The 26,416-nt window shown below is 34.1% G+C and overlaps 1 protein-coding gene across 11 annotated transcripts in view; it reads left to right on the top strand.

Annotated features, from left to right (window-relative positions):
• LRP1B (LDL receptor related protein 1B) overlaps positions 1-26,416 on the top strand; it is a 681,046-nt gene that overhangs the window by 430,449 nt on the left and 224,181 nt on the right. For 10 of the 11 annotated variants that reach the window (XR_010832147.1, XR_007162924.2, XM_048062804.2 and 7 more), the window contains exons 13-21: positions 1,850-2,069; positions 4,880-5,069; positions 6,735-6,857; positions 8,255-8,395; positions 13,778-13,903; positions 15,708-15,824; positions 20,440-20,520; positions 22,673-22,840; positions 24,504-24,686. Coding sequence is in view for 9 of the 11 variants with exons in the window: in XM_048062804.2 (XP_047918761.2) it covers positions 1,850-2,069; positions 4,880-5,069; positions 6,735-6,857; positions 8,255-8,395; positions 13,778-13,903; positions 15,708-15,824; positions 20,440-20,520; positions 22,673-22,840; positions 24,504-24,686 (1,349 nt within the window). In the remaining 2 variants the exon portion in view is untranslated. Of the gene's footprint in view, positions 1-1,849; positions 2,070-4,879; positions 5,070-6,734; positions 6,858-8,254; positions 8,396-13,777; positions 13,904-15,707; positions 15,825-20,439; positions 20,521-21,329; positions 21,850-22,672; positions 22,841-24,503; positions 24,687-26,416 lie in introns of those variants that run through there. The other variant, XM_066999010.1, reaches the window with a different exon arrangement.

The raw sequence follows: 26,416 nt of genomic DNA, 5'->3' as shown, positions 1-26,416 counted from the left end.
AAAACATTTTGGCCTTCAATATAAATTCCATACTGACCTGTGTCTTTCCTTGAGCTTTACAGCATTTATAGGTTTTAAAATTCTGTGATTAAATGTAGTGTTTTATAAGGTTTATAAGCCTCATGGGTCAAAAATTTGTTTATGTTCTTAGCATATATTTGCAAAGATACTAAAAGAACCCAATACAACCTTCTTCATGTTAGAATCATGTTAGATAGAAAAGAAACAAAAGATGTACACCTGCATATCTCTAAATCTGTGTAATGATGGTATAACTTTATTTTTTTCCAATTTCTTACATAAAAAAAAAAAAAACAACAAACTGAGAAAATTATTCTTAAACGTAAAAGTGATGTGAATAAAATGCTTGACCAGTAGATTTGAAAATGTTTGCCTGAGCGTCTTTTAATCTGAACGGATTTGTCAGGAAAACCGTTTTTTCTTCATTTTTTTCCTTCCTTTGGAAACATGGAGACAATCAGGATTAAAATTCCAAGATTTTATTCTTTAAAGTAACAACAAATTAGGTGGATTGGGATTACAGAAATTATTTCAGAAACTTTGATTTCAACGGATTTATGATTCTAAAATTAGGTGAGACGTCTCAATACCTAAGAAGTCATGACACCTTTAATACTCAGAAGTAGGACCGTATTTGTTTAAGAAACATATGATGTTTTTATTCTATTTAATGCTTAATAATGGCATACCTATACCTGGCTTTAAAGTATGCATCTGTTACAAAGTAAGTATTTTCCTCATATTAATGTTACCTTCCATCACAGGATCTGGAATGCTGTTTAGGGGCTTCATAGATTACATACTGGCTTCTATGTGTTTCTTTCCATGAACCTGTGCTTTCCTTTTTGTAAGAAACACGTGGTATTTCTTAGCATATTTGCTACCCTCGGCTTTTGTATAAGTTCAAGTTAGGTATTTTAAATTGTTGAAATCAGAATTGTCACCAGCAAATTCTGTAATAAGGCATCATAAATTCACTATTTCGATTTAAAAAAAAAAAAAAAAGTAAACACAGGGTGTGTTTGTAATGGCCAGTAGAGTGTCTCAGAGAACTCATCTGAGTGAATACAGTTAGATGACTTACTGCAATGTTTGCCTGATTTTCCAGAGTAGCATAGGTACTTATTTTTTGTAGTTTTGGTTATCTACACTGCTGCACTTAAAACTACGCTAAAATTGCCTACTAGCCGTACTAGAGATTTTTCAAATACTTCTTCTAGACATCTAGTTCTAAATATTTTTGTAAGGGATAGACTGCTCATAGTAGTTTCAGAGTAATTTGGCTGCTTTCATGTGGGATGTGAAGTTCACAGAACATCAAGGTTATCCTGTAGCTATTCAACTAGAGTGCAACTAACGTATTGAAGTTTTTTGATAGTATTAAGTATAATAAAAAAATCAGATTTGCATCGTAAAGGCAAATTAGACTTGGCAACAACAAAACAAACAAACAAAAACCCACAAACTACACAGCAATTAACGTTCAAATTTCATGACAAAGTCAGTAAAATGCTGGTTTAAAAATCATAATTCTGGTGCGATTAAAAAAAGGTCCTAAACAATTCTTTCACTTCTCATGTCAGTCCATTTGGCATTCATGTAATTCATTACAACATGAGAAAAAATCCTTAAGTATCATTTTAGCAGCATCCGGCATACATGGAAAGTAAATATCGTTATATAGCGGTGGAAAAGACATGCAAAGACTTGCAAAAGACAAAATTGCTCTGGCTTGTGGGTATACTGTTCCAAACTTCCGTTAAAAGTCTACAGTATTATTCACATGATTAAAATGGTATCTAAATGTTCATTTTTTATGATTTCATAGCTGGATGTATTGGACAGACTGGGAAGAAGATGAAATAGATGACAGTGTGGGAAGAATTGAGAAGGCATGGATGGATGGCTACAGTCGGCAGATTTTTGTAACATCAAAGATGCTATGGCCAAATGGTTTAACTCTGGACTATCATGCCAATGTGTTATACTGGTGTGATGCCTATTATGATCACATTGAAAGGATATTTTTGAATGGAACTGACAGAAAGGTAAAAGAAAAATACTGCTGCTTTGCCACAGGCGTGCTCTTTCACTGGATTTTATTGTGTTATGTTAAAAATACTTTTCAAGCTTTTTAAAGTCTGTGTAACCCTGTGGCATGTCCAGTGTCATCTCTGTTGAAACAAGCGATGTTGGCAGTCTCCTGCAGAAGAATAAAATACAGCTTAAAGTTTTCATCTTTACTTTAGAAAGTGACACAAAAGTTGTTATTTTTTTTATTAATATATTTTTCTCATGTGACAATGAATTTCATCTTGATTGATCCACCAAACTACAGAGAGCTTTTCAGTAAAAAAAAAAAAAAAAAAAAAAAAAAAGTCTTCTTTTGACTCTGCCAGAGCGAGGCTTTCATTTAGCTTTACTGCTTTTGATGAATCTCAGGACCTCATTTGAACATTTGTGGTACTATGTAGAGGGGAAACACTCAACAAGTGCAGACAACACTGGAGAGAGATTGTTTTAGTTATTACTAATGGCTGCATTAACTAGATACAAATCTTTATAGAAGTCCTATGTTGTTTTCTAGAAGGAAAAAGCACAGAACAGACATATGGAAAACAGCTGATGCTTTAGACTGCAATCTAATCATACGGGGGAGGTTTAGCCATCTATTTCATAAAATTAGTACCTTGACAATTGAAATTTTTCCTTTAGTGTTAATAGAGAGTGGCAGGCATTAAGTCCTTTTACTTCTGTGTAAGGATTTTTTTCACAAATTCACTTGGCCTTTATTCATGATTCCCTCCATATGATGGCCTTAATAGGACCAATACGCAGATCTCTAGTACTGAAAATAGTGACTGTAGACACCGTTCTCCCTGGTACTCATCCCTGTGCAAGCACATATTGCTTTTAAAATCATTTATATTGGATTATCTGCTCTTAAACCTGTATCAATGCAGTAGTGTTGCAGTTTGTCACAATAGCTAGGTTGGGATTCACATTTAGTGCTTATACTTTTGCTCCAAATCCATTATGGTCCTGTAATGGAGGGGGCAGGAAGGTAAGTGTACTGGGAGCAAGGCAATTTTAATCAAAGATCTTTGTCTACTTTCCGTGTTAGACTTGTTGGAAAGTTCCTGGGCAGAACAGGTGTAAACAAGTAAATGCAGCTGCCATGAATTACACATGGATTACTAGTGAGAGATGCTGTTTTTGCCTCCTGCTGTAACTACTGAATAATAAGAAGCACCTGTCTTTATAGGCTTTATATTGAAGTGTCACAGAATTCTTCTGTTGTTGGTTGTTGTTGATTTTTAAAGGTTTCCTTATATAATCCTGTGATTTAAATAAACTTTAGAGACATCTGAGTAAATTGTATGCATCCAAAAATAACTAGAAGATGCTTGCTCTGGATGCTGGGTCCTTTGTTATTTATTCCAGGATTTTCTGGTTAAAATATAACTGGGTCAGTAGCATCTTTAATTCTGTAAGTGTTGGTATAGTGAAGATTTGGGGGCTTGGGAATTTCTAAATTAATTCCACCAGTAGTTGGTGGATTAATTTTTATCAAAAGCAGTTAACTGAAGTGTTTTGACCATTAAATAAATGAATAATAAATAAATACATTCCAAAGCCAAATAGAAAAATTGAAGGGGAAAGTGAGATGCTGTTTTGTCACCTCAAAGCAGTTGTATTTCAACAGTTTATATCTCCTTATTCTCTTGGGTATGTGTCTCTAAATAGAGACAAGGTACAGAATCCGATGAACTGCTTCACTGTTTCTGGAGGCAAGATAGAAATACACTGTTGGGCATTAGTTCAAGGAAGTAGCCCAGCCAACAGAAGAATACTGGAACTTAATCATCCCAAACAGCAGTTGCTATGATGAAGTATAAAGGCAGCATTCCCAGAAGTAGATGATATAGACTTTTGCTGTCTTCTATGTCTTTCTAAATTAAATCATTCAAATTAATGCAATTTTCATAATGGTAAAACTTTTTTTTTTTTATTTTTTTTTAGTTTTAATTCTGTAGGAAATATTTTTAAACTATTCTTCTTTATCAGATAGCTCTGTAGTTGTAGTTGTATTTCTTGTTAACGAGTCCTGAGACTAGAGCTATAGCAAAGACATGGGTTTACATTCCTGCAGCCAATAAAATAGAGACCAGATTTGGTTATAATTTGTAGTTCTGTGTATGTTAATTAACCAGAGGCAGAAGATTAGTGGGGAAAAATAGTTTTTACTATTATGAGAATAAACTGTGGCATGTTTTGTTTTGTTTTTTAAGTTACCACAACCCCCCAAAAATGGGGAATTTAATAAGAAAAATAAAAAAGTAGTTTCTGCTCTTTGCTTCACATTTGAACAAAAATAAGCAACTCATACACACTGTTCTTTGCTTTTGGTAGAAGCAAGAGTACTGACTTAAAACCTAGTTGAGGTAAAAATCACTCCAAAATATGGGATTGATTGTTTATAGGAGAAGAGGATTTCAGCAACATTTCAGAAGGAGCAAATATTTGATATCTTTCACACATATCCAAAATTATTAGAAATGAACATGCTTCCATGATAGGGAAGAAGGTAGATTTTTACTGAACATAATAATTGCATGGTTACCTGCATTCCTGTGCATTATCCACTTAAAATGAATGTATATGAAGTTCTGGAGTTAACTGTTGCTGGTGCACAGAACAGCTTTACACTATTTAATTCATTGCATTAAATTGCTATGTCTGCACATTGCTAATCTCCTAATCTCAGTTTTCCTGTTTTCTGTTTTATGTTCTCTATAATGTATGCTAAGAAAAAATAATTATTTTAACCTTGCCAATGATCACTAATTAATTGCAGGTAGTCTACAGTGGGAAAGATCTGAATCATCCTTTTGGACTATCACATCATGCAAATCGTGTTTACTGGACAGATTATATGAATGGGTCTATTTTCCAGTTGGATCTGGTTACAGGAAATGTGACACTGTTAAGAAGTGAGAGACCACCTTTGTTTGGGCTCCAGATTTATGACCCACGCAAACAGCAAGGTATTAAAAAGATATGATTCTTCAAAGCTCTGTTATAAAACGATATTTTCCATGCTGATTATGGCATGACAAAGACGCTTCTTAATATTTAAGTCCATTGATGTTAAAACTTATCTAATACTTATTAAAAACAGTGGGCCAAATTAGTATAACTAACTGTATTTCTTCTGTGTTTATTACTGTTTTCCTCATATGTGAAAGAGACACTGAAAATATAAGACAGAATGGATAAGATGTACACATTGGCTCATACACATAAAATACTTTGTTTAATTTGCTTTTTCTTGGGTAAGATCTTCATCAGCAACATATGACAGTCTGCTGAAAGTACAAGGTGCTGTTATACAGAATCCAAGTCAGTGGCCTGTGAGAGTAGTGGAAGAGTAGGTGGTTTATGCTACTTGTGTCAGTAGAGAAATGAGATAAAAAGCCATAAAGTAGTATGGATAGTTTAGAAAATGCACACAATTTAATTCACATTTGTATTTTACTGAAGAAAACTTTGGAATCCATTTACTGCATACAGAATTTAGATAAGTGTTGAATATTTGCTTTCTTTAGTGAGAACATATTTCTGGTTAATGTCTGCTACCAGAGATTGAAAGCATGAAACTAAACAGGAATGAGTATAAGTAAAATGCTGTTTTAAAAGTGGACTATGTTAAATATTAATATCTTTATAGATCTCAAAAAGAAAAATGTCAAGCCTATTGGGCTATCATTTTTGACACGTACAAGTAGAACAGTGTTTCCTGTCCCACAGTTCCTACAGAAAATTAGAGACCCTCAGATATTTGCAGTCCTGTAATGTTTGATCCTGTACATTAATCGAAAAAGTAACAAAATAGAAATGTCACCATTTATCCCAATGCTATTTAGTACAGATACAACTTTAAGATGTACTTTGCTCAGCTGTAATAGCCAGTATATTAAAACGGTGCAGGTTTTTTTTTAGGTTTACAGGACATCTCACAGGTACCTTGTCACCAGGCTTAAAATTCAGCTGTATTTTCACAGTATCATCACCAGTATGCAGCAGTGCTTGTTAGAACACCTGACAGCTGTCAGTAACTTCATGTGAACTGCATATGGCTTTTGGGAAGGAACAACAGGGGAAAAGAAAGCAAAGAAATAGCAGATGTGTTCATCAAAGAGTAGTGTAATGTCTGCATTGAATTCTGTCTGCCGTGATCTCATTATACTTCTAATTTCTGTTTCCTTTCTCTTTTTTTTCTTAGTCTGCATTTGTAGTCACATTGTTTGAACATGTGCAACTGCCGTTATAATTCAGACCATTTCTATATATACTGTTGGATTTCTTAAAACTACTACATTCATGGCAATCTGTCATCACATGTAGATGTGACATATTAAATAGTTTCCAACGTTTATTCATCTCCTAAAACGTGAGATAGAATGCTGTGAGCTAATGATGTAATTGCTTTTTATTCTTACAAGTATTGCAACCTGTATCTGAAATTATTTTTATATTATAAGCTGTAGTAAACAAACTATGAGAATAATGTTTCCCTAAATGGAGAGGATAACAGTAAAAGGATCTTCAAATGCTTACATACTCAAAAAATAAAAATAAAAACAAATATATAAACAAAACTTGTTCTAGCACGGCTGTTAGTTTTAAAGTTCCTTTTCTTGCTTTTACAGGTGATAATGCATGTCGTGTTAACAATGGAGGTTGCAGTACTCTTTGTTTAGCCATTCCTGGAGGCAGAGTTTGTGCCTGTGCTGATAATCAGCTTTTGGAGGAAAACAGTACAACTTGCACAAGTAAGCTTTTTAAAGAGTTCACTGGAAAATATTTTAAAATGTCTGATGTGTTAAAGGATTTAAATATTTCACTTACCTCTTTTACAAAATATCAGAAATATAAGAAAATTTCAAGGTAATAATCTATATGAACTGGTTTCAGATTATTACATGGACTTAATATCTTTAGCTGAAATCAGGCGTAGAAAATATTTGTTCTCAAGATGTTTATAAAATCCATCAAGCAGATATTTATTTACATAATATGTCCTTACATAGGCTATGCAAATTTGCCATCTTTTCCTTTCATCTCTTCCTTGGATATCTTCATTGAAACACCAATAATATTCATAATAAAATATGGGATTTAAAATTAAGGTTAATGTCAGATAGTATATGCATTAAAAAAAAAAAAAGATTACACAACATTTTGTAACTTAAAATTTTGATCTTTTTGATCTCATTCATTAGTTCTTGAAGTGTAGTGTGTAAAACTTTACATAGCTCTCCAGCTATAGACCTGGTAGAGCTGAGTAAAGCAAAAGGATTATTTCATATCATGATGAACATTATTGAGTTTACAATTACCTTGAACTGGACCCAAATGCATGGCTGGCAGAGACATCTCTGTTGCTAAAGAAAACTTCTTCTTTTTAGCAGAAAATACTGGAAGGAGGATTTAGCACTGGTAAGATGGAATGTTAGCATTAGAGAGAGGCTAGACACTTTCAGATCTCAATGAAGTATCTTTCCTCCTTTTTTCCCATCTGACTTCAGTGCCCAGCTCTTTCCAAAGACTTTGGTGTTCCTGATAGGGTCATAGAGTGATGTGTTGTATTTTACACACTAAAGATTCTGAACCTTATGTTGAGAAATGTGTCTGTCTGGATTTACCAGTAAGCTTGTAGCTTGCTACTTAAATCTGCCGCCATAGAATTTTATCCTTTACTTGCTGAGTTTGTACCAGTGCATAATGCAGGTGTTTGAGTTGTTGCTTAGATACAAGAATCAGCTTTTCAGTAATCATTTTCTAGCCCTTAAGTGTGCAACAGACTTTGGATTGTCTGTAAGAATATTTTCTTTTCACTGTCAGTGAGGCATTACAATATTTTAAACTGGTATCTTTACACTATCATCTTATGCATCAATTAAAAAAAAAAATAAAAAAGATTGCCATTCTGTTATGAGTGGCATATTCTGTTCTTCCATTTATTAAAAATACATTACCTCAACTACACACTCAGGTCTGCATGCTGCTACAGGCTTCGGGAGGAATTACCTAAAAAATCCAAAGTTTACTAAAAACTCCTCTGAAGAGTGCTAACAAAAAAAATAGTATCTATTTATATAGAGGTACTATTGCATTCTGTATTTATCAAGCTGATAAATCACATGTGCTTCTGGAATATTTTTCCTAGTTAAACAGGGAGAAGTGCTACCACAGTTGTGCAAAGCTGAACAGTTTCAGTGCAACAATAAGCGCTGTATCCAGGATCGCTGGCGCTGTGATGGGGATGATGACTGCTTGGATGGCAGTGATGAACATTCTGAAATTTGCTGTATGTATTCTTTTAAATTTTAACCCACATTTCATACTTTATTTAAAAATCTGGAAACAAAATAATACATCTGTATTAAGCACAAGCAATATCCTTAAGTTATTTATGTAAATCTTTCATTTTCTTGCATATAATAATAGTAGTATTTTTAAATGACACTCATGTACTAGTTTCATAGCTTAGTACAAGAGGAGTATGTCAGTCATACTGGTTTTGATTTTGGTATTGTCATTTCTAATTCTTTCTGTTTAGGGATATTTTGCTTGGTTTCCCATTATTGCACTTTTTGAATAGGGTCATAGAGTAGTTGAGGTTGGAAGGGGCTTCAGGTTGTCTCTAGTCAACCTTCTTCTTAAGCTGGGTCAGCCTCACCTTGGCAGCTGCCTTGGTAGGCAGTTCAAGGCTAAGTACAGTACCTGATGGCAGGGAATTAAGATGACAGACAGACAGATCTCCGTAGTGCCTACATGCTGAACAAGAGGTAATAGACACAAATTGAAAAGCAGGAAATTTCATCTGAACACAAGGAAACATTTTTATACTGGGAGGGTGGTCAAACTCTGCAATGGATTGCCCGTCTATGGATATATTTGAAACTCAAAAGGGCATGGTCCTGGGAATCCTCTTCTAGTTGACCCAGCTTGAGTGGGGGATTGCGCGAGGTGATCTCAAGCAATCTCTTCCTACCTTCAAGTATTCTGTGATTCTGTAATGTTTTATTTATTTATTTATTTATTTAAGAAGAAAGAATGCAATACTTCCAGTTATAGCAAGATGTAATCTGTCTTTAAAAATTCAGTTTCAGTAGAGCTATAGTATTGTTGTTATCTTTACTTTAGAGTCCCAGTGTTGAAATGAAAATAGTAGAAAGCATACCAATTATGTATCTGTGTCATTCCTGGAAAGGAGAGTTGCAGCTGTGAAAATTCCTCTTTCCTTCCTCAGTTTGTTGCAATGCTTGCCTATTTCTATCATTAGATCATTTCCCTAAACCAAGTCTCCTTTACAGAAATGAAAATTCATTATTTATTTTCCTATCAATTGTAGACATGATGAACTCTTCTACTGTGAAGCATTGTTCTCTTTGTCTGAAAACTTCTGTCATGGTCTCTCAGTCTTTTCTCTCTAAAAAAAAAAAAAAAAAACAACTCTAATGTGTTGTTTTGTTATTTTTTTTTCACAATAAATTGTTTGTTTTGTTTATTAGTTTGTTTAGATTTCTTTGCTCTTTATTGAACATTGTCAAATGATCCTTGGGGTTGGGTGTCCAAAACTGGATGTATGTACTTCTGCTGAGGTCTTTATGAACCTGATGAGGCTGAGAGAATTTGTTTGTGAGGATTGAGAGTGGTGTTTATATATCCTTAGGTAAATCTTGCTTGTTTCACACAGGCTTGATGTTGATACATACTGAGTTTGTCATCCTTTGTAATCCCTTGGTCTTTTTCTGCGTGGCTGTTACATAGACAATTTTTCTTTTATCCTGCATTTATGTATTTTGATAGCTCCATGTAGTAGTTGTACTGATTTAAGTCATAATTCTTGTCAAGACATTTGTCCAGTTGATCTGAATTGTAGTGCTTACTAATATAATACAAAGCATTCTTATACTTAAATAAGGAGTTCAACTAATAAAAAGAATAAGAAGGAAAATCTTTTGGCAGAGTTGAATTGATTCTCATTTAAATTAGTGTAATTTAGATGAATTCATTGATCAAAGCTCATAATACTTAGGGGATTTATACAGATATAAATGAAATCATAATCTGGTCCCAAACCTGTATGTGACATACAGTTAAAGAGTCCAGTATGATAGCAGTAATCCCTTTTCAACAGTTGCTATAGTAACTTCAATAGATTTTTTTTTAATTAGCCTGAATTATTTGCAGTTACGAATAGAATACACACTCGTTAAATATATATATGCAAAAGCTTAAATACCATTAAAAATAATATCTATGTCTCTAATAATAAAGTCAGATTAAAAAAAAAAAAATCTTCCTGTTTTACTTTCATCACGTGTGATAGCAGTTTTATTTGCCAGTCATATTGCAAACTAGGTTGCTTTGTAAGTGTAATACAACTTGGAATACCTTTTTGCTCAGATTATTAATTAATCTTTATCTCAAGTGTTCTTGCACCTTCCACGCAAAACACTCATGAAGGGTTCATGTGCTACTAGTATCACACTCACTCTGTGTTGTTTTCAATAGGAAGAATAGGTAGAAAGGTCAAAGATAAAAGCTACTGAAATGTCAAGGATAAGCCTGCAAGATGTCCTTTCATTTTAAATACCATTTGTTTCCAGATATATGTTAAACTTTAAAAAAGAGACTGTGGATGGCTGAGTAGGTAGAAGAGAACATGAGATTTTTATTTTTTTATTATTATTTTTTTTAACCCAGCATTTGAAACTGTGTATAGTTTATTGCTCTTGTGTAGATGAGCAAGATCTGCTAATAACAGACCCTGTTATTAGCATAAAAGAAGCAGAACATACATACTTGTCACATCTGGAAAAGGAGGTCAGCAGTATTTACATAATTTTTGTGCTTTCAAAGTCTTCCTTCTTCCAGTGATATTTGGTAGCTAGCAAAAACAGGTTTGTGAGATACCTTTTTCACTCTTGAATACCAGATTTTTTGTCACTTTTACACTGCAGCGTATTTTACTTTTTGACACCTGAAATTCTCTGGTAAGTAAAAAGGAGATGTATATATGGCCATTGACAGTAACGTGCATCTTTTCAAACACATTTTATAACCTGCTCAAATCTCTGCTCACTGTTGTATAGTATTTTGGATATGCGCTTAGCAATTTACATCTTTGTTCCCTTTGGTGTTCTGTTTTGTTTTGCTTATATGCGCTTCAGTTTGCAAACCTCATTTTACACGGATTAAAACAATAAAGAAACTCAATGACATCCTTTTTTAAGGAAATAGAAATATTGTGGCAGCAAAGCCCTACTAATGCAACAAAGCCTAATGCTAGACTTCACAGAGGATCGTTATTATTTTAAATCAAAACTGAGAACTGAGTTCACTCATATTCATTCTCCAGTTCCCAGTTTCTCAGGTAGCACGTGTCCCTGTAGTCTACCAATATTATTTGTGAATGATGTGGATGACAAGCCGTAATGGCAGTTGAATACTCAACATATTTCCTGGAACCCTGTGAGGATTCTTGAATGTTTCATCTTTGCCCTTAAGAATCTGACATTGATAGTCTTTTGTCTCTTTATTGGAATGTCTTCCAGCACCACTCCTGTTCTGTACATTCCCTGTATCTTCAGTCAGTGACTTCAGCCTGCCTTTTCTTTCTGTCTGGTTATATACTGCCCCTTCTCTTCCTTACGTGGATGTTTTGAGAATCTGTATGGGGATGTTCTGATACCCTGACGACCTGTGGAGTGCCATCAAGACAAGGCACTCAGATCTTTCTTTTTGTGCTACTCATATTCTAATTTGTGCCAATATTAACATTTTGTATTGCTTCTCTTTGTTTTTGCTTTTAAGAAACCTGCCTGCCTTCCTTCTCCCATACTTACATTCCATGTAAATAAATAGACTTGTACTGACTTAGTTTTAGGTGAATTGAAAAGAAACGTATTCTGTCTAGGCATGGCATACTGAATGTTTAGATCCATACTTAATGTTCCAAACATGTCATGAATGTCTTGGATCTCATTTTGGAATTTGGGCATGCGCTCAGGTGGCTCACGTTAAGGTATTATTAAGGTAGTCTTGAGTATTTTAAAATACTTATTAGTGTTTGGTCCTTTACTTTTAAAAGAAAAGGTATCTGAAATTTGTTTAGTTAGACATAATCCCCTAGCATCCATGTGTTTGTACTAGAGAAAAAAATTACCCCTCTATTAAAAATTAGATAGATAGTTTCAATGATGAGTAGCGAATTTCCCAGGCTTACAGAAAAGTCAGTGATTTCTGTTGAGGGACAAATCTATTCAACATCTATGTATAGGTTACCTAGAAATTAACATGTTTAATCAGATGTATGTAATGTATGGTTTAAACTAGTTTTGGTGAATTCAACTTTACTAGACTTTAAGATAGCTAAAGTATTTATGTATACAATTAAATTTTGAGATAGATGGAGCCATATTTGTTCTTTTCCTTAGCGTAACATAATAAAAATTTGGTGATATCTGGCTGCCGATAAACTTGACTTGTGAGAGAAGTGTTCAGTTACCTGTGTTTGCCATTCAAGAAATATTTGCTTTTGTCATTTTAAACCTATTGTGAGATTGCCTTTCTCTTGATACCTGTGATGTTTTTATTCATGTTGCCATATATCTATACCTAAATCACTGTCAATTTTTATATATGTTATGTATATATATTTGAGGATTTTATATTCCAAATGTTATTTACACAGAACATAAATGTGAGCTTGATGGCAAACAATGGATCCGACAATTTACCAGTTTTTGTTACCTTTTGCGACATAAATCCTTGGATCAATTTTTACTGCATTACTTCTTAAAAATTGTTTTAATCCCAATTTTTTTTCCTTTATATTTCAACGTTTTTGTTTTTATTTTGGAAAAAATATACAGCCCTGTCCAACCTCAGATTAGGACCTGGGTACACTGAAAAAAATGTAAAATTTCCTGTTCAGTTCAAGATGATTTTAAGCAAATATCTTTCAGTATTATATAATGCAAGTTACAAGAGATGACATTTTTTAACAAATGTGATGGATATGTGCATCCAGTCCAGGTCATTTGAGTGCCATACTCCCACGCATGTACCCTGTCATGTATATGGTATAGGTTTACTAGGTTACCAGCTGGGCAATAAAAGTTCTTTTATGGATCGTTTGTGTTTTAAGCCTATTGAAATTCTCAGGTGATGAAATTCTCTGATAAACCTTCAACTTCACGTTTCCATGTACCAAATGTAGCCTGAAACGGAACTGTTGTTGGGTGGCTATCATTATATTTTCAGCTTGTATTAACTGCTGTAGCTCAAATAATGTGAAACTCAGGCGTTTCATCTATAATATATTAGAGGCATGCAGGATAAACCTTGCATTTGCACTTTTTTGGAAACAGAATTTTGTCTGTTCACTTTTGATGTCTTTTCATTTGTACTTATAAGATGCTGCTACCTTTTGTCACTTAGTCATTATTATAAGAGGATTTCCATATTGACACTAGTGTAATAGGAAGTTCTTTACTATGTATTTTTTATGTTTAAGTACTCAATTTTTTTATTGACTGCATTGCTGAACTATTTTTATATTGTAGCAATGATAACCATGCTAACTGCATCATCATTAAATACAATTTAATACACTGTTTTCAGTTGCTTTTCTGATCATTTTCTTAGGAGAAATGCTTTTCTGTTTTTCTTTTCCCAGTCAATCATAGTTGTCCTGACAATCAGTTTAAATGCCAAAATAATCGCTGCATTCCCAAGAGATGGCTTTGTGATGGAGCTAATGATTGTGGTAATAATGAAGATGAATCAAATAAAACCTGTGCAGGTAAAAACTTTACTTAATTCCAGCTCCATAAACTATTCAGGACTGCTCTGAGCTGAACTGAACCAGTCTACTTTTAGTAATCTGATTATTGCCATTTTAAATTAATTCAGATGTTGATGCACCTAAGGCTGGAATATAAATTATGTTTCACTTAATCCTTGTGCTCGACTGTGCTTTCCAAAGTAATTCAGCACTTAATCTATCCATATAAGTTGACTGTCAAAGCACTAATTAGTTGCATACTTGTCCCCACTAAATCTTTTTTGGCAGTTAGAATTGTTTGTTAACATGCTGTGATGAGTAAATTTTATTTTATGCTGACAAAAGCATAACTTCTTACTCAATTTCCTTTTGGTATCTTGAAAATTGTTTTCATTTGCATTTGCAATTTATTAACTATGTAATGGATTTATAAGGAAATACCAAGAGGAAGATTGTTTACTAATTCCACTAAAATAAATCATGGAGTTCCAAATCTTGAAGTGATGGTTGTTGCTGGTCAGTAGTGTACACTAAACAGTCATTATGTACAAAATATCAGACATCAATAAGCTGATGGCCATTTTAAACTGAAATCCAGTGATAGCATGTACCCGAACTCAGTTTGCTTGATTTAAATTTTCCTTTTCTGTGTACTGGTTGTTATTTGTGTGGTCTGGCTAAAAAAATGTCTAGCACAAATACAGGCCTGTAAAGTCCATGTCACCATTACAGTGTTACTGCAGATCGTAATATATCTTGATATCATTTTATATTCAACTGTATGATTGCAGAATAAGAGTCTGATCTGAAGACCATGCTTTGCATCCCTGTGTCAGTTGGCTGTGGTTTGAATTTTGTGTTCTTTTTCCTTTTATTTTTGCACTGTCAAACACTATTCACATTTAGAATAGTTCTTTGAACTATTTTAAGCTTGTATTCTATTTTGTTTGGGGCTATTTTTGTGAAGAAAAATGAAAGGTTAATTGAATATAGCAAATGAAAAAGTACTCTCTTGATTATTAGGGTTTCTAATGTATGAGTCTTTTTTAAGTGTAGAGTCACATATAGATGAAGTTCAAAAGCTTAAATCTGGATCAAAGTCTGTGTCATTATCACTGGCATTGTAGTTACAGGTTCACATTTTGAATAAACACATAAATAGTGTCAGCTTTCTATGTTAGATTGATGATTTATGATATTCATCAACTTTCAAAACCATTTCGGTAGTTACATAGTATAATTTCATTTAATGATCTTTGTTTCTTCAGAGAAAAGACATACATCGTATACTTTAATGAATCATTACAGTTTCACATTTGCAAATGCAAAGATTCCAGGAACAGTAAAGCCAGGCACGTTATACACATGCTAGATTTTTTTTCTGTGTAAATAAGAATCTCAGTAATCATTGTTTATCTTATGAAATACTGTTTGTAAATAAAAGACTTAAAATTCCAATTACAAGCTAGAATTTTTCATACCCTGCTTTTTGTTTATTTCAACTCTAGCACTGTTATTTTATCAAGTATTACTGCTCTTCTACCACCTAGTTTTGTATATTTACATGTAAAACAGTGTTTTCTTCAACATAGGAAAACCACTAAGAATTATACAATACAGAGGTAGAACACAGTCCTGCAGATTACCTCAATTTTCTCTAAAATCAAAGGAAGTGAATGATGTTTAGTCAGACAAAGTAAAATGAACAACCAGGCCAGGAGATGCTATCTAGATTTGCAACTTCTACATACAGACATGCACCAAAAGACCTAACAGATTTAGTCCATTTCCCTTGCATTTTTGGAGTGTTTTGTCTTGACAGCAAGAACATGTCAGATTGACCAGTTTGCTTGTGGGAATGGACGCTGTATTCCAACATCGTGGCTGTGTGACAGGGAGGATGACTGCGGAGATGAAACTGATGAAATGACATCCTGTGGTAAGTGAATTTTCTCTTGGCAAAAGGTAAAATTATTCTGCAGAAAGTTCAATATATAAGGTTCTCTTTTAATGCAAGCTGACACATAGAAAGAGTCTGAGGGGTCTTCTTTTTCTTTTTATATGAACTGAAGATACTCTTTCTGAAATGACAAATACAATTTATTTGATTAATAAATAAACCAAACAAAGACTACATATTCTATTAACGAGTTTTTAATTACAATACCAAATATGCAGATCAGTTAATACATTTCTAATTTACAATCCATTATTAAATACTGTCACCTTCATAAACTGATCTTTATCTCAGCCGCATACCTGGGCCCACTCAGCATAGTTTGATGTCAATAAATCAATGTGCTATTTTGCAGAAAATGGAATCTTTCTTGGTTATATAATGAGATACTAATTATTAGCAGCTCTGATGATTCCTGCTTTACTGAGATACTGCAAAGAGAGATGCACTCTTTCTAATCAGCTGCTTCCAAGCAATTAAAGTTTTTATAAGTCAGCATGACTGCCTTCATCTGTTTGACAGGTCACAGGTAACTGCCATGAGTCTGAGTGCAAAAAGGTCAATGAGCTGTCTGCAAAATATTGTATCAGGGTGTTACCTGTTTACAAGGTAATATTTATGATATTATTTGACTTAGTAGTATGGATTAGTAAATCAATCCACTTACTAATATGGATCAGTAAGTGTGTTGCAATATTATAGGACATGTTTCTGGAATGACTTTTCAAGAGTTTTTGAGAAAGAACGCTGAGACAGAATATTTTCGTAGCATCAACCATGCAAACGTGAAGTGATAGGTTGTACACGAAGTAAATAAATAAATATAAACTATATTTGTTAGGATACTTAGTAGTTAGATCTGTATTTTTTTCTCAGATGTATTAATATTCTTAGTTCACTGTTACAAAAATACATTGTTTCTTAATCAAAATCAAACTATGAAAACACTATCATTGATTTCATTTCCTTTTTTTTTTCTCTTTTGAAAATTCTTACTGATGTAAACTTTCAGCATTGTTAGAGTTCTGTTACTGATAACAGTTTTTCTGCAAAAATCTCAATACCGATGAAGCCCTTCCAGTGGAAAGCAAGAAAAAAGCACATAGAGAGTAAATATGTAAATGAGAGTGGCTGATACCCCTGTGCTCCACAAACATAAATCTCAAGGTCCTCAGCTGCCAGAAAATCTATAGAGTAGGATCCAATCAGTAAATTGTGTTGATTCATAATCCTTTAAGTTTGTTTAATTTTCAATTATTCATGACTGGCAATCAGCTAATACCCATTAGTTGAGTTTACATTTTTACTTTTTAAGGCCATGTGTAATTTTCAGCGCTATTTTCTTTTATAACTGCATTCAAGATCTTTCAAAAATTTTATATGTACATAGTTGTTATGTTTCATGGAGTATTAACTTGTTTTCTCTTGTCTTGTTTCTCATTACTTTTTAACAATTTGTTAAGAAAAAAAACTTGTTTGATATTGAAAGTACTTGATATCTGATCAATAGATGAGAAATTTGATAAAGCTGAAAAAAAAAACAAAAGCATTATGTGAGTGAAAATGCATTAAGGTAGGCTTCTAATTGCCATGCTTCAAATCAAGTAAGATCTGTTGCCTGCCATGTACAGAGGTAGAGAAGGTGATTGCAGTGGACTTGCTTTATTTCAGTCTCTCAGATTACGATGTTTTCTGTAATGGTACAGCATGGCACTTGATACTGTAATAATTTCTGTGACTGGCCATACCTTGTGTTTGTGGTCAGTTTATAGATATTAATATTATCTTTGTAAGTTCTCCTCACGTTTGGTATGGTATATCCTGTCAGCTTATCTAGAATATTTCTTCAGATCATTTAATCAACAATCATTTCACCTGCTGTCTTTCAGTTTAGCCAAATTTTACCTGTGTTCCATATTTTGGGATTTTGCTCTTTTACGCCTGAGTACTGTGATTGTAAAATATGTCAAATATTTGATTTTTCATTCTGCCTTACAATTTGATGGCTAATGGGTAAAGGCATTGCTGCCATCAAAAATATTTAGCTTTCCAATATTCTTTTGTGAAACAGTTTAAAATTCATCTTGTATTTAATAGTTACAATTACAAATAGTTTTTTTACCTGCATCAGTCTTCAGCTATGAATAACTTTTGGCTTATATTGGTTCAATAACTTATGTATACTTATGCCAGTCTATAGCTTTGGTGAGCAGGATGGGAAAGGTGATGCCAGTATCAAAAATATTTTTTTCTTAAAATACAACCATTGCTAAGAATCATGGCATTCCTGAAGACCCTCCTTATTTTTCACCTGACTTAAGATCGTGTTTAGTGTCCATTTGTCTACCTGTCATGGCATTTGCAGTCAATAACCAAAAGGCAAAGAAAGTATCAAAGAAACAGAGCTTCTACAGAACAGCTGGATAGCAAAAAGAAATAAGATTGGTGTCTACACTGTGCAGAAAGTTCCCTGTGAGTTCAAGAGGCACCTTTGTTGTTTTGTGTGTCGGCTGGGCAGTCAGCACAGGGATGGCTGTGAGTCAGCTTCAGGAGGTGACAGCGAGGGGTGGTGTTGTGTCTGTCCTCCAGGATGTAAGAGGGAGCTGTAGAGTCTGGAGGTTTGAGAAGTAAATATTGGAGATACTGGAAAACATCCTTGGAAAGACTGTGGTGATCTGAGAGACACAATATGCGTGTATGTGTAAGGGTAATCACAAGTCATTTTGATTAGTTTCAGTCTCTTTATACAAGCCATATGTAGACAGAAACATAAAGAAAATAAAGTCATGAAGGCATTCATATAAGGAAAGGGGGAAAATGCCATTTAATATAAGGATTAAGTTTTTAGAAAAAATTATGGGACAGCTAATAATACAAAAAAAATGCTTTCAGTTTTGCTTAAAACATCTAAGCATATATCATAGTTAAACATCATCATCCTTGAACATCGACATTATTTGTATCAGAACAGATTTTTGGTTGTCACTGTAAAGTGTTCCCCCAAGAAACAAATGTTTTGTTTAACAACAAAAGACTCTCTAAGAGTGATTGACAAACTTTTGTCACTGGTGTTAAATTTTCTTCCCACCTCTTTCTTGTGTTGAAGCAGAATAATCACTTTAGTCTTACAATGTTCTTGGTGATCTCTAAATATTACTAGTTGATGTGGCTTGTTTGTTGCTTTAGGTGTGACTTTTTTTTAAGCTAAAACTGTCTCTGAGCTGCTATAAAAATAATAGCTTTTGTGTTAGCTATAGCACATTTTCTGCAACAAAGACAGCAAGAGACAGCAAATCTAAGTCAGAGACTCATTGACTAAATATTTCATTTATTGTTATAAAGAAATACTATGTTTATGTAGCATGTTTAAAAAGATCAGAAAAACGCTTCACTCCTGAGTGATTATATGGCCTGATTCTCAAAATCTTTGTGAAGTTTAGCTTTATTTCAGCTCAGTTGTAACAACACTAGAACAATCTAATGTAGCTGGAGACACCTAATGAGGAATCCACTTGGTGATTTGCTGTAGTTTTTGGCAGTTTTGTTGTAGCTGGCAGGGCTATGCCTCATTTCAGATGTTACTTTCTGTTGCATTTAGGATGTTCTTTGTCGGAACTTCCAACCAGGAAGTCCTCAGTGAAGGAAGAACTTGCCTTTAGTAGTTCAAGTGGATTGGTAATATCGTTGTCTCTGGTTTGTGTTAGGTATCTAACACTTTCTGAGAAGAATCTTACTTTCTTGAACATCTCTATAGAGAGTTTAGGCTCATCCACACTCCTTTTGAATCAAGTTTAACTTCCAGATTATTTCCTGTAAATTTGTAGGTTTTGTTAGGTGGATCTTGTATTTTCCAAATGGAATGGATACAAGCACAGCTTAACATGTAAATAGTATGAATGTGCATACCTAGCTGTCATTGGTTTTAGAAGAAAAAGAAATATGAAAAAAAATCATTTTATGCAAAAGCATATTACACAATCTTAAAAACAAAGTTCATTGTAATAGATGACTCTCTATGAATGATAATGTGTTTTCTACTTTTTTTTTTTTTTTGCAGGAATACATGTAGGAAGTGATTGTAAATACTGACATTTTAATTTTGCACTCTATTATGTCATTGTGCAGTAACTTTTATTTCTTGACTGTTCTTTTACTTTGTACTTAACCTTCTAATTTTATAGTCTTCTATTTCCTATCTTTTATTGGCAGTTATTGCAATTGGGGAACCATTTTTATATAAATAAAAATGCTGAAAACTCAATTTGTATCAGTCATAAAACTAATGGCAGACAGGCCTGGTCTGATGGGAGTATAGGACCATGACATATGACACAGAATAATACACTTCAGTTGTCCACATTGATGAAGGATAGGTATTGGATGGTGTTTATTGTTAAAAGCCTTCCCCCCCCCCCTTTTTTTTTCTCTCACTTTTTCGCTCACTTTTTCCTCCTTTCCAAATTGCCTCAGGCAAGTGCAAGTGCAGATGTTTTTTATAATGTATTCGACTTGTGTAATTTATGCATGCAGGAGGGTGAAAGAATCTCACTAAAGATGATGTACATGAAATAAGTTTTGTTTTTGAACACTTTCACAGAATTCCCAACGTGTGAACCATTAACTCAATTTATTTGCAAAAACGGAAGATGCATTAGCAGCAAATGGCTCTGTGATTCAGGCAAGTATCGAGTGTTCTTAATCTGAAATGAATAGGGTAGATCTTACTTTGATATTCATTCTTTTCTTATGAGACTAATATTACCAGTTTGTCTTGCAACTGGTTCAGAGAATAAGTATAGTAGTTCTAAATCACTGACCTAATATAGAAAGCAGCAAAATTGAAGGAACATTCAGGAAACAGTGCAGTGGGGTATGATGATAGTTGCAAATAGTGTATTCTGTAAAATGAATTGTGATGCAATCTTCAATTATTTAAAAACAAAAACAAAATGTTGTTTATGAAAGTATTTTCTACTTTTAGAAAACAAAGCTGTTCCGGTGACAAAATACCTAATTTGTTGTTCGTGGGCAAGTTCCACTTTATAAACAGCAACTAAGAGGGAAGGTCAGGAAGGCTTTATGATATAGTTACTTCTTTTGTCCTAAAGAGAATATATCTGAATGACAGCTATTCACATGAATATTTTTCCAGAGCTTGTGATGCGGGAGGGATATCATGCCAGTTCTAACAACATTGGGTTGGTTCTTCATCCACCACATAATTTGATATTACTGTAATTTTATGAGGCTGACTGGAATTCATAGCTGTAAATGGACAAAATCCCGAAATTATCACAGTGTGCTTGCTGAAATTCTGTGTAAAGGAAACCCTTTAGTGTTTATCTAACATACTTATTTTTTCCCTCTCTTGGTGATCACAATCAAATTACAGGAACTGCCTTAAGATTGTTGTAATGACTACAACATTAAAGTAATGAGAAACTACATTTCACCCTTACTTACATGCTGCTATCTTTCTCTAACTCTCACTGTTGCAAGTGCACAGAAAAAAAAAAAAAAGTGATACTGCTAAAAATAATTGTTGACATCAGACTTTCATTTTGACTTGTATACAGTTCTATGCTTGCTTGTTTATACATGTATTTAACTGTCTAACTTAAGGAATCACTGAGAATAAAATAAAACAGCTTCATTTGGGAGCATCTGTAGTTGACTAAAGAAATGAAGAAAATCTACAGCCCTCTAACACTTTACTGGTATCTGTGACTGAATAGCTAAGTGTGAAGAAGTGTAAGGGGCTTAGACTATCCAAAATGACAGAGGGGCAAGAGACAGAGTTACGGAACTACATGTTCCTTCACACGTAGGCCTTGCAGAGATCTTGACAGACTAGAAGGCTGGGCAGTCATCAACTGCATGACGTTCCGCAAGAGAAAGTTCCAGATTCTGCACCTCGGAAGGGGCAACCCTGGCTGCACGTACAAGCTGGGGGACAGGCGGCTGGAGAGCAGCCCTATGGAAGAGGATCTGGGGGGTCTGGTGGATGGCAAGTTAAATAAGAGTCAACAGCATGCCCTGACAGCCGAAAGGGTCAACCTTATCCTGGGGTGCATCAGGCATGGCACTGCTAGCGCACAGAGGGAAGTGATTGTCCCGCTCTGCTCTGGTGTGGCCCCCCCTCACGTACTGTGTGCAGTTTTGGGCACCACAGCATAAAAAGGACATAAAACTAATAGAGTATGTCCAAATGAGGGCTATGAAAACAGTGAAGGGTTTAGAGGTGAAGCTCCGTATGTCTGTGTGAGGAGCAGCTGATGTCCCTTGGTTTGGTCAGCCCAGAGCAGAGCAGGCCGAGGGGAGGCCTCATGGCGGCCTGCAGCTCCCTCACGAGGGGAGCAGAGGGGCAGGAGCTGAGCTCTGCTCTCTGGGGACAGCGACAGGACCCGAGGGAATGGCATGGATCTGGGACGGGGAGGTTCAGGGTGGGTGTTAGGAAAAGGTTCTGCACTGAGGGGGTTGTTGGGCCCTGTACAGGCTCCCCTGGAAAGTGGTCATGGCACTGAGCCTGCTGGAGTTCAAGAAGCATTTGTACAACACTCTCAGAATAGGGTCTGATTTTTGGGTAGTCCTATGTGGAATCAGGAGTTGGACTTGGTGATCTTTATTGGTCTCTTCCAACTCAAGATATTCTGTAACACTGTGTATTAGAAATAAGTTTACTGTACTTTTGTGGGGAGTTAACAAACAAGACTGTTTTATTTACCACATTATTTTTTCTCACCTTTCAGAAATAGTTTATTTCTCCTGACATCTTTTATTCAGGTTTTGTATCTTTTTAAAATTAAAAAAATAAAAATTAATATTTGCAGATGATGACTGTGGCGATGGAAGTGATGAACTGGGCTGTATCCATTCATGTTCTGCTGATCAGTTCAGGTGCTATAACGGCAGATGTATCCCAAGCCATTGGGCATGTGATGGTGACAATGACTGTGGAGATTTTAGTGATGAAACAAAAACAAACTGCACCAAGGAAGGTAGCTATTTTCTTCTTCCCACATTTTATTACTGGTAAATACAGACAATGTATTATTATAAATACAAAGGACCCTAGATAGGCTACATACTGTGTTTCTCTTGTATTTTCAATAGCAATGAAGCAGTGAAGAAGTCCCTAACTTGCAATAAACACACTACAAATTGTGGCGTTAAGTTTTGCTGTATTGCTGACAGTCATAGTGAATTTAAACATCATCTTACCACATTTAAAAGTCTACTTTTGGTATGATTTGTAGTAGACATCTCTGTACTTTTCTGGGATAACTCATGGTCTTTATCTTTTCTTTCCTTGCTCACATAGTTGACAAACTTCCATTTAACTGTTTGAAGATGTCAATCTTACTCCCCACCCCCATACACTTAAGTGAACTGAGGAATTTGCCCATTTATTTCTCTCTCTTTGTACCTGTTATTCCCTGTGGAAATCTGCATTTTATTTGTAAACAGAAATATTTAACAGAATATTAAGGTAGAGAAGAGGAAGTGGGAATAGGTAAGAGTGGTAAATGGGAAGGGACCGTTTACGTCATTACCTTGTCTTACACATTTTATGATTTAAGGGGAAGTTACTTTCTGGAATCTCCTTGGAACACAACACAGGAAGCAATTTGATTAGTTTTACAACAAGCTTTGAAAATTTGAGATGTAATATGATAATACAGAAGGATATCACAGAAGAATGCATTAAAAAAAAAAAAAGAAACTTATGCCAAGAGAAGTTTCATAGTTTTACTTTATTGGATTATGATAAACATGATGTTTGTCCTTTTAACGGAGGTGCATGCTACCTAGATAAAGAGCCAATAAAGAACATTCCTTAAGCTACTGTTTACATTTTCTGTTTTCTTTGTTTGTGTGTTTGTTTGTTTTGGTTGGTTGGTTTTTGTTTTATGTAGTAACTCTCTCATTTCTGTGTTATTCAAATATTCATTTTTGATAGTATTGCTGAAACATAGAAATGTTTTAACAAACTACAGACACAATCAAATGTCATACTTTGTATATATTTGGGTGGGGACGGAAAGGGAGCATGCTTGTGGTAAAGGATAAAAAATAAACAGATAAAAAGAAGCTAATATATTCTTCTCTCATAGTTTTCTCATAGTGATTTTCCCACAACAAAATAATTGTACTTGATTTTATTGGTCCTTTTTATGAGTCTACATTCTATCTGCAGACCTCATACAAATAGATGGATTAGCAGAATGTACATGAGTAAAGTTCTTAATTTTTATATATTTGAAAATATATTATTATTTACGTGTATCAAAATAATTGGTCTGGTACTATTGATTTGCCTCCCTATTCACTCCCATCTCTTTTTATACAATACCATGTTACATTGGGACTTCAGTCACTGTCTGAAATAGGTGTTTTATACAGTCATCAACAGTTCTTCTGTATCCTGCTCTGCTACACGGTATACACTTGTACAAGAACTTTTTATTGATTTATTTATGATAGAATGCAAGAATTATGGTTATTTAGGAAAAAAAAAGGGGAAAAAAAAACGGTGTGGAGTTATACTTGGGTACTCTGGCCTTGGCTTTGATTAGTAAAGGGGATTCCAATTCATTGTAAACTTTGCATAGAAAAAACTCACATGAATATGTTTTTCAATGTAATTCTCATTTTTCTAAGAAACTTCCTCTCCTGGAAGATGCAATGGGAAGGAATTTCAATGCAGTCCTGATGGGAACTGTGTTCCTGAGTTGTGGCGCTGTGATGGAGAAAAGGACTGCGAAGATGGTAGTGATGAAAAAGGCTGCAATGGAACTATACGTCTGTGTGATGAAAAAACAAAGTTCTCCTGCAAGAGTACAGGTATATATTCACAAATATGTTTTGCTCTCACTTACTAATACTGTGCTTGTGTTTCTGTATGTGACTTGGTCATAAAGGTACTATGTAAACAGTGCTTTTAGTGTTTAATACTACTGAGATGATGTTACTCGTACCAGGAGAAGAGAATATCCTTCCCTAATCTCTTTTCTGATTTATGATATAAAATGGATGGCTTTTGAGATTATGTAAAGCTGAGACTGTTCTCTTGATAGTACATTAAAACAAATACATAAATGTAGCGTTTAATAATGATTTAAATTCCAAGTGTTTTCTTCCATTTTCCGTCTTTGGCACTACAAGTGATTTCATTGAAATTATGTAAAGTAATTAGTTAGAAGACTTCAAAGAATTAGAACTACAGCATTGGAAATTTTAATGACAACATTGAAAGAAAAATGTATTCTCTGAGAATGCTTAAAATCTAATCTTGCTACTTACTTTAAAAAATCTGAAAATAATATGACTAGATAATGTTTACATTAGGATATTTTGCAAAATCATACTTAAAAGGAATATGCAATGTATATAGGTTGTAATTGTACTTACCATTTTTTCAATTTCTTTCAAAGCTTAATGAAATATTGGCAGTGAAACAACTTTTAAAAACAAAGTATAAATTGCAGTATATATAATAAGTAGTAATTATAGCTGCCATTAGTAATGGAAAGAACATGTCCTAGTGTCTGTGTTATAGCTGAGCATGAGAAATGTTGCAAACCAGAACTCTGACTAGGAGTATTTGCGAATTTGTATGGATACAGTAAAGTACTTTACTGAAATTTACAGTATGAACAGAGTGAATTTTTAATATGTGAACTACTTCAGCATGTCTTAGAAATGCTTGGTTGCTTGCTGCTACTTGGCTTTTAAAGTTACAGAAATCATAACATCTGAATAAATATGAAAATTAAAAATATGAAATACAGAATTTTGTCTAGACAAAATAAAACACTTTCTTTAGTATTCTTGCACTTTCCATAGCTATGTAGTTTAAAAATGAAATACGTTCAGTAAGTGAAAAGAGATTCTTCCCTTTTAACAGAATAGTCTTTTCCCTAAAATAGCCTGATGGGAACCCTGAAAGAAGAAAGGCACTTCCTTATGAAGTGTAATATCTTTTTTTTCTGAAGCTTAAATGGGGAAAAGTTTTCAAACTATTTTTCCTCATTGTACGTTTAACCATGTTTATAATCATGTGCAATGAGTGCAATGTCTCAGTCAGTTTGTGGTATGGAGGATGAAATGTGAATTCTCTGGCAGCAAAAATTTTATTTTCATCAAACATTTGCTGAATTTAAGGATATACGGCTTTCATTTATAGGAAAACTCGATCATACTTGTTAGTTGTGTGGAATCATCACTTCAGGAATCAGTTCTGACAGTTCCATCAATAACTTTTTTTTCATTGTTTTCCTTCCACCAGTCCTGGAAAGAGCAAAATTGCTGTTCCAGAGGAGACATGTTGGTAATGCATTGTAACAAGAAACTGCGAAATCAAATTTTTATTTAGTTACTTTTCAATTTAATTCTGGATGGTGGGACAAATGAATATTAATGGTGTTATGAGAAATAGTTTATGTCATAATCCTCTCATGATTCTCAGGTTTCAGAACGTCATTTTCTCTGTGGATTATTTTAAACAAATAATAGTGTCTAGCTCCTCACACTTGTGAGAATTGTTCATATTAAGAGAAATGGGCTAATTTTCC

The sequence above is a fragment of the Anser cygnoides genome, chromosome 6 (assembly GCF_040182565.1).
Source record: "Anser cygnoides isolate HZ-2024a breed goose chromosome 6, Taihu_goose_T2T_genome, whole genome shotgun sequence".
Classification (NCBI taxonomy): domain Eukaryota; kingdom Metazoa; phylum Chordata; class Aves; order Anseriformes; family Anatidae; genus Anser; species Anser cygnoides.
This window is presented reverse-complemented; position numbering and strand designations above follow the sequence as displayed.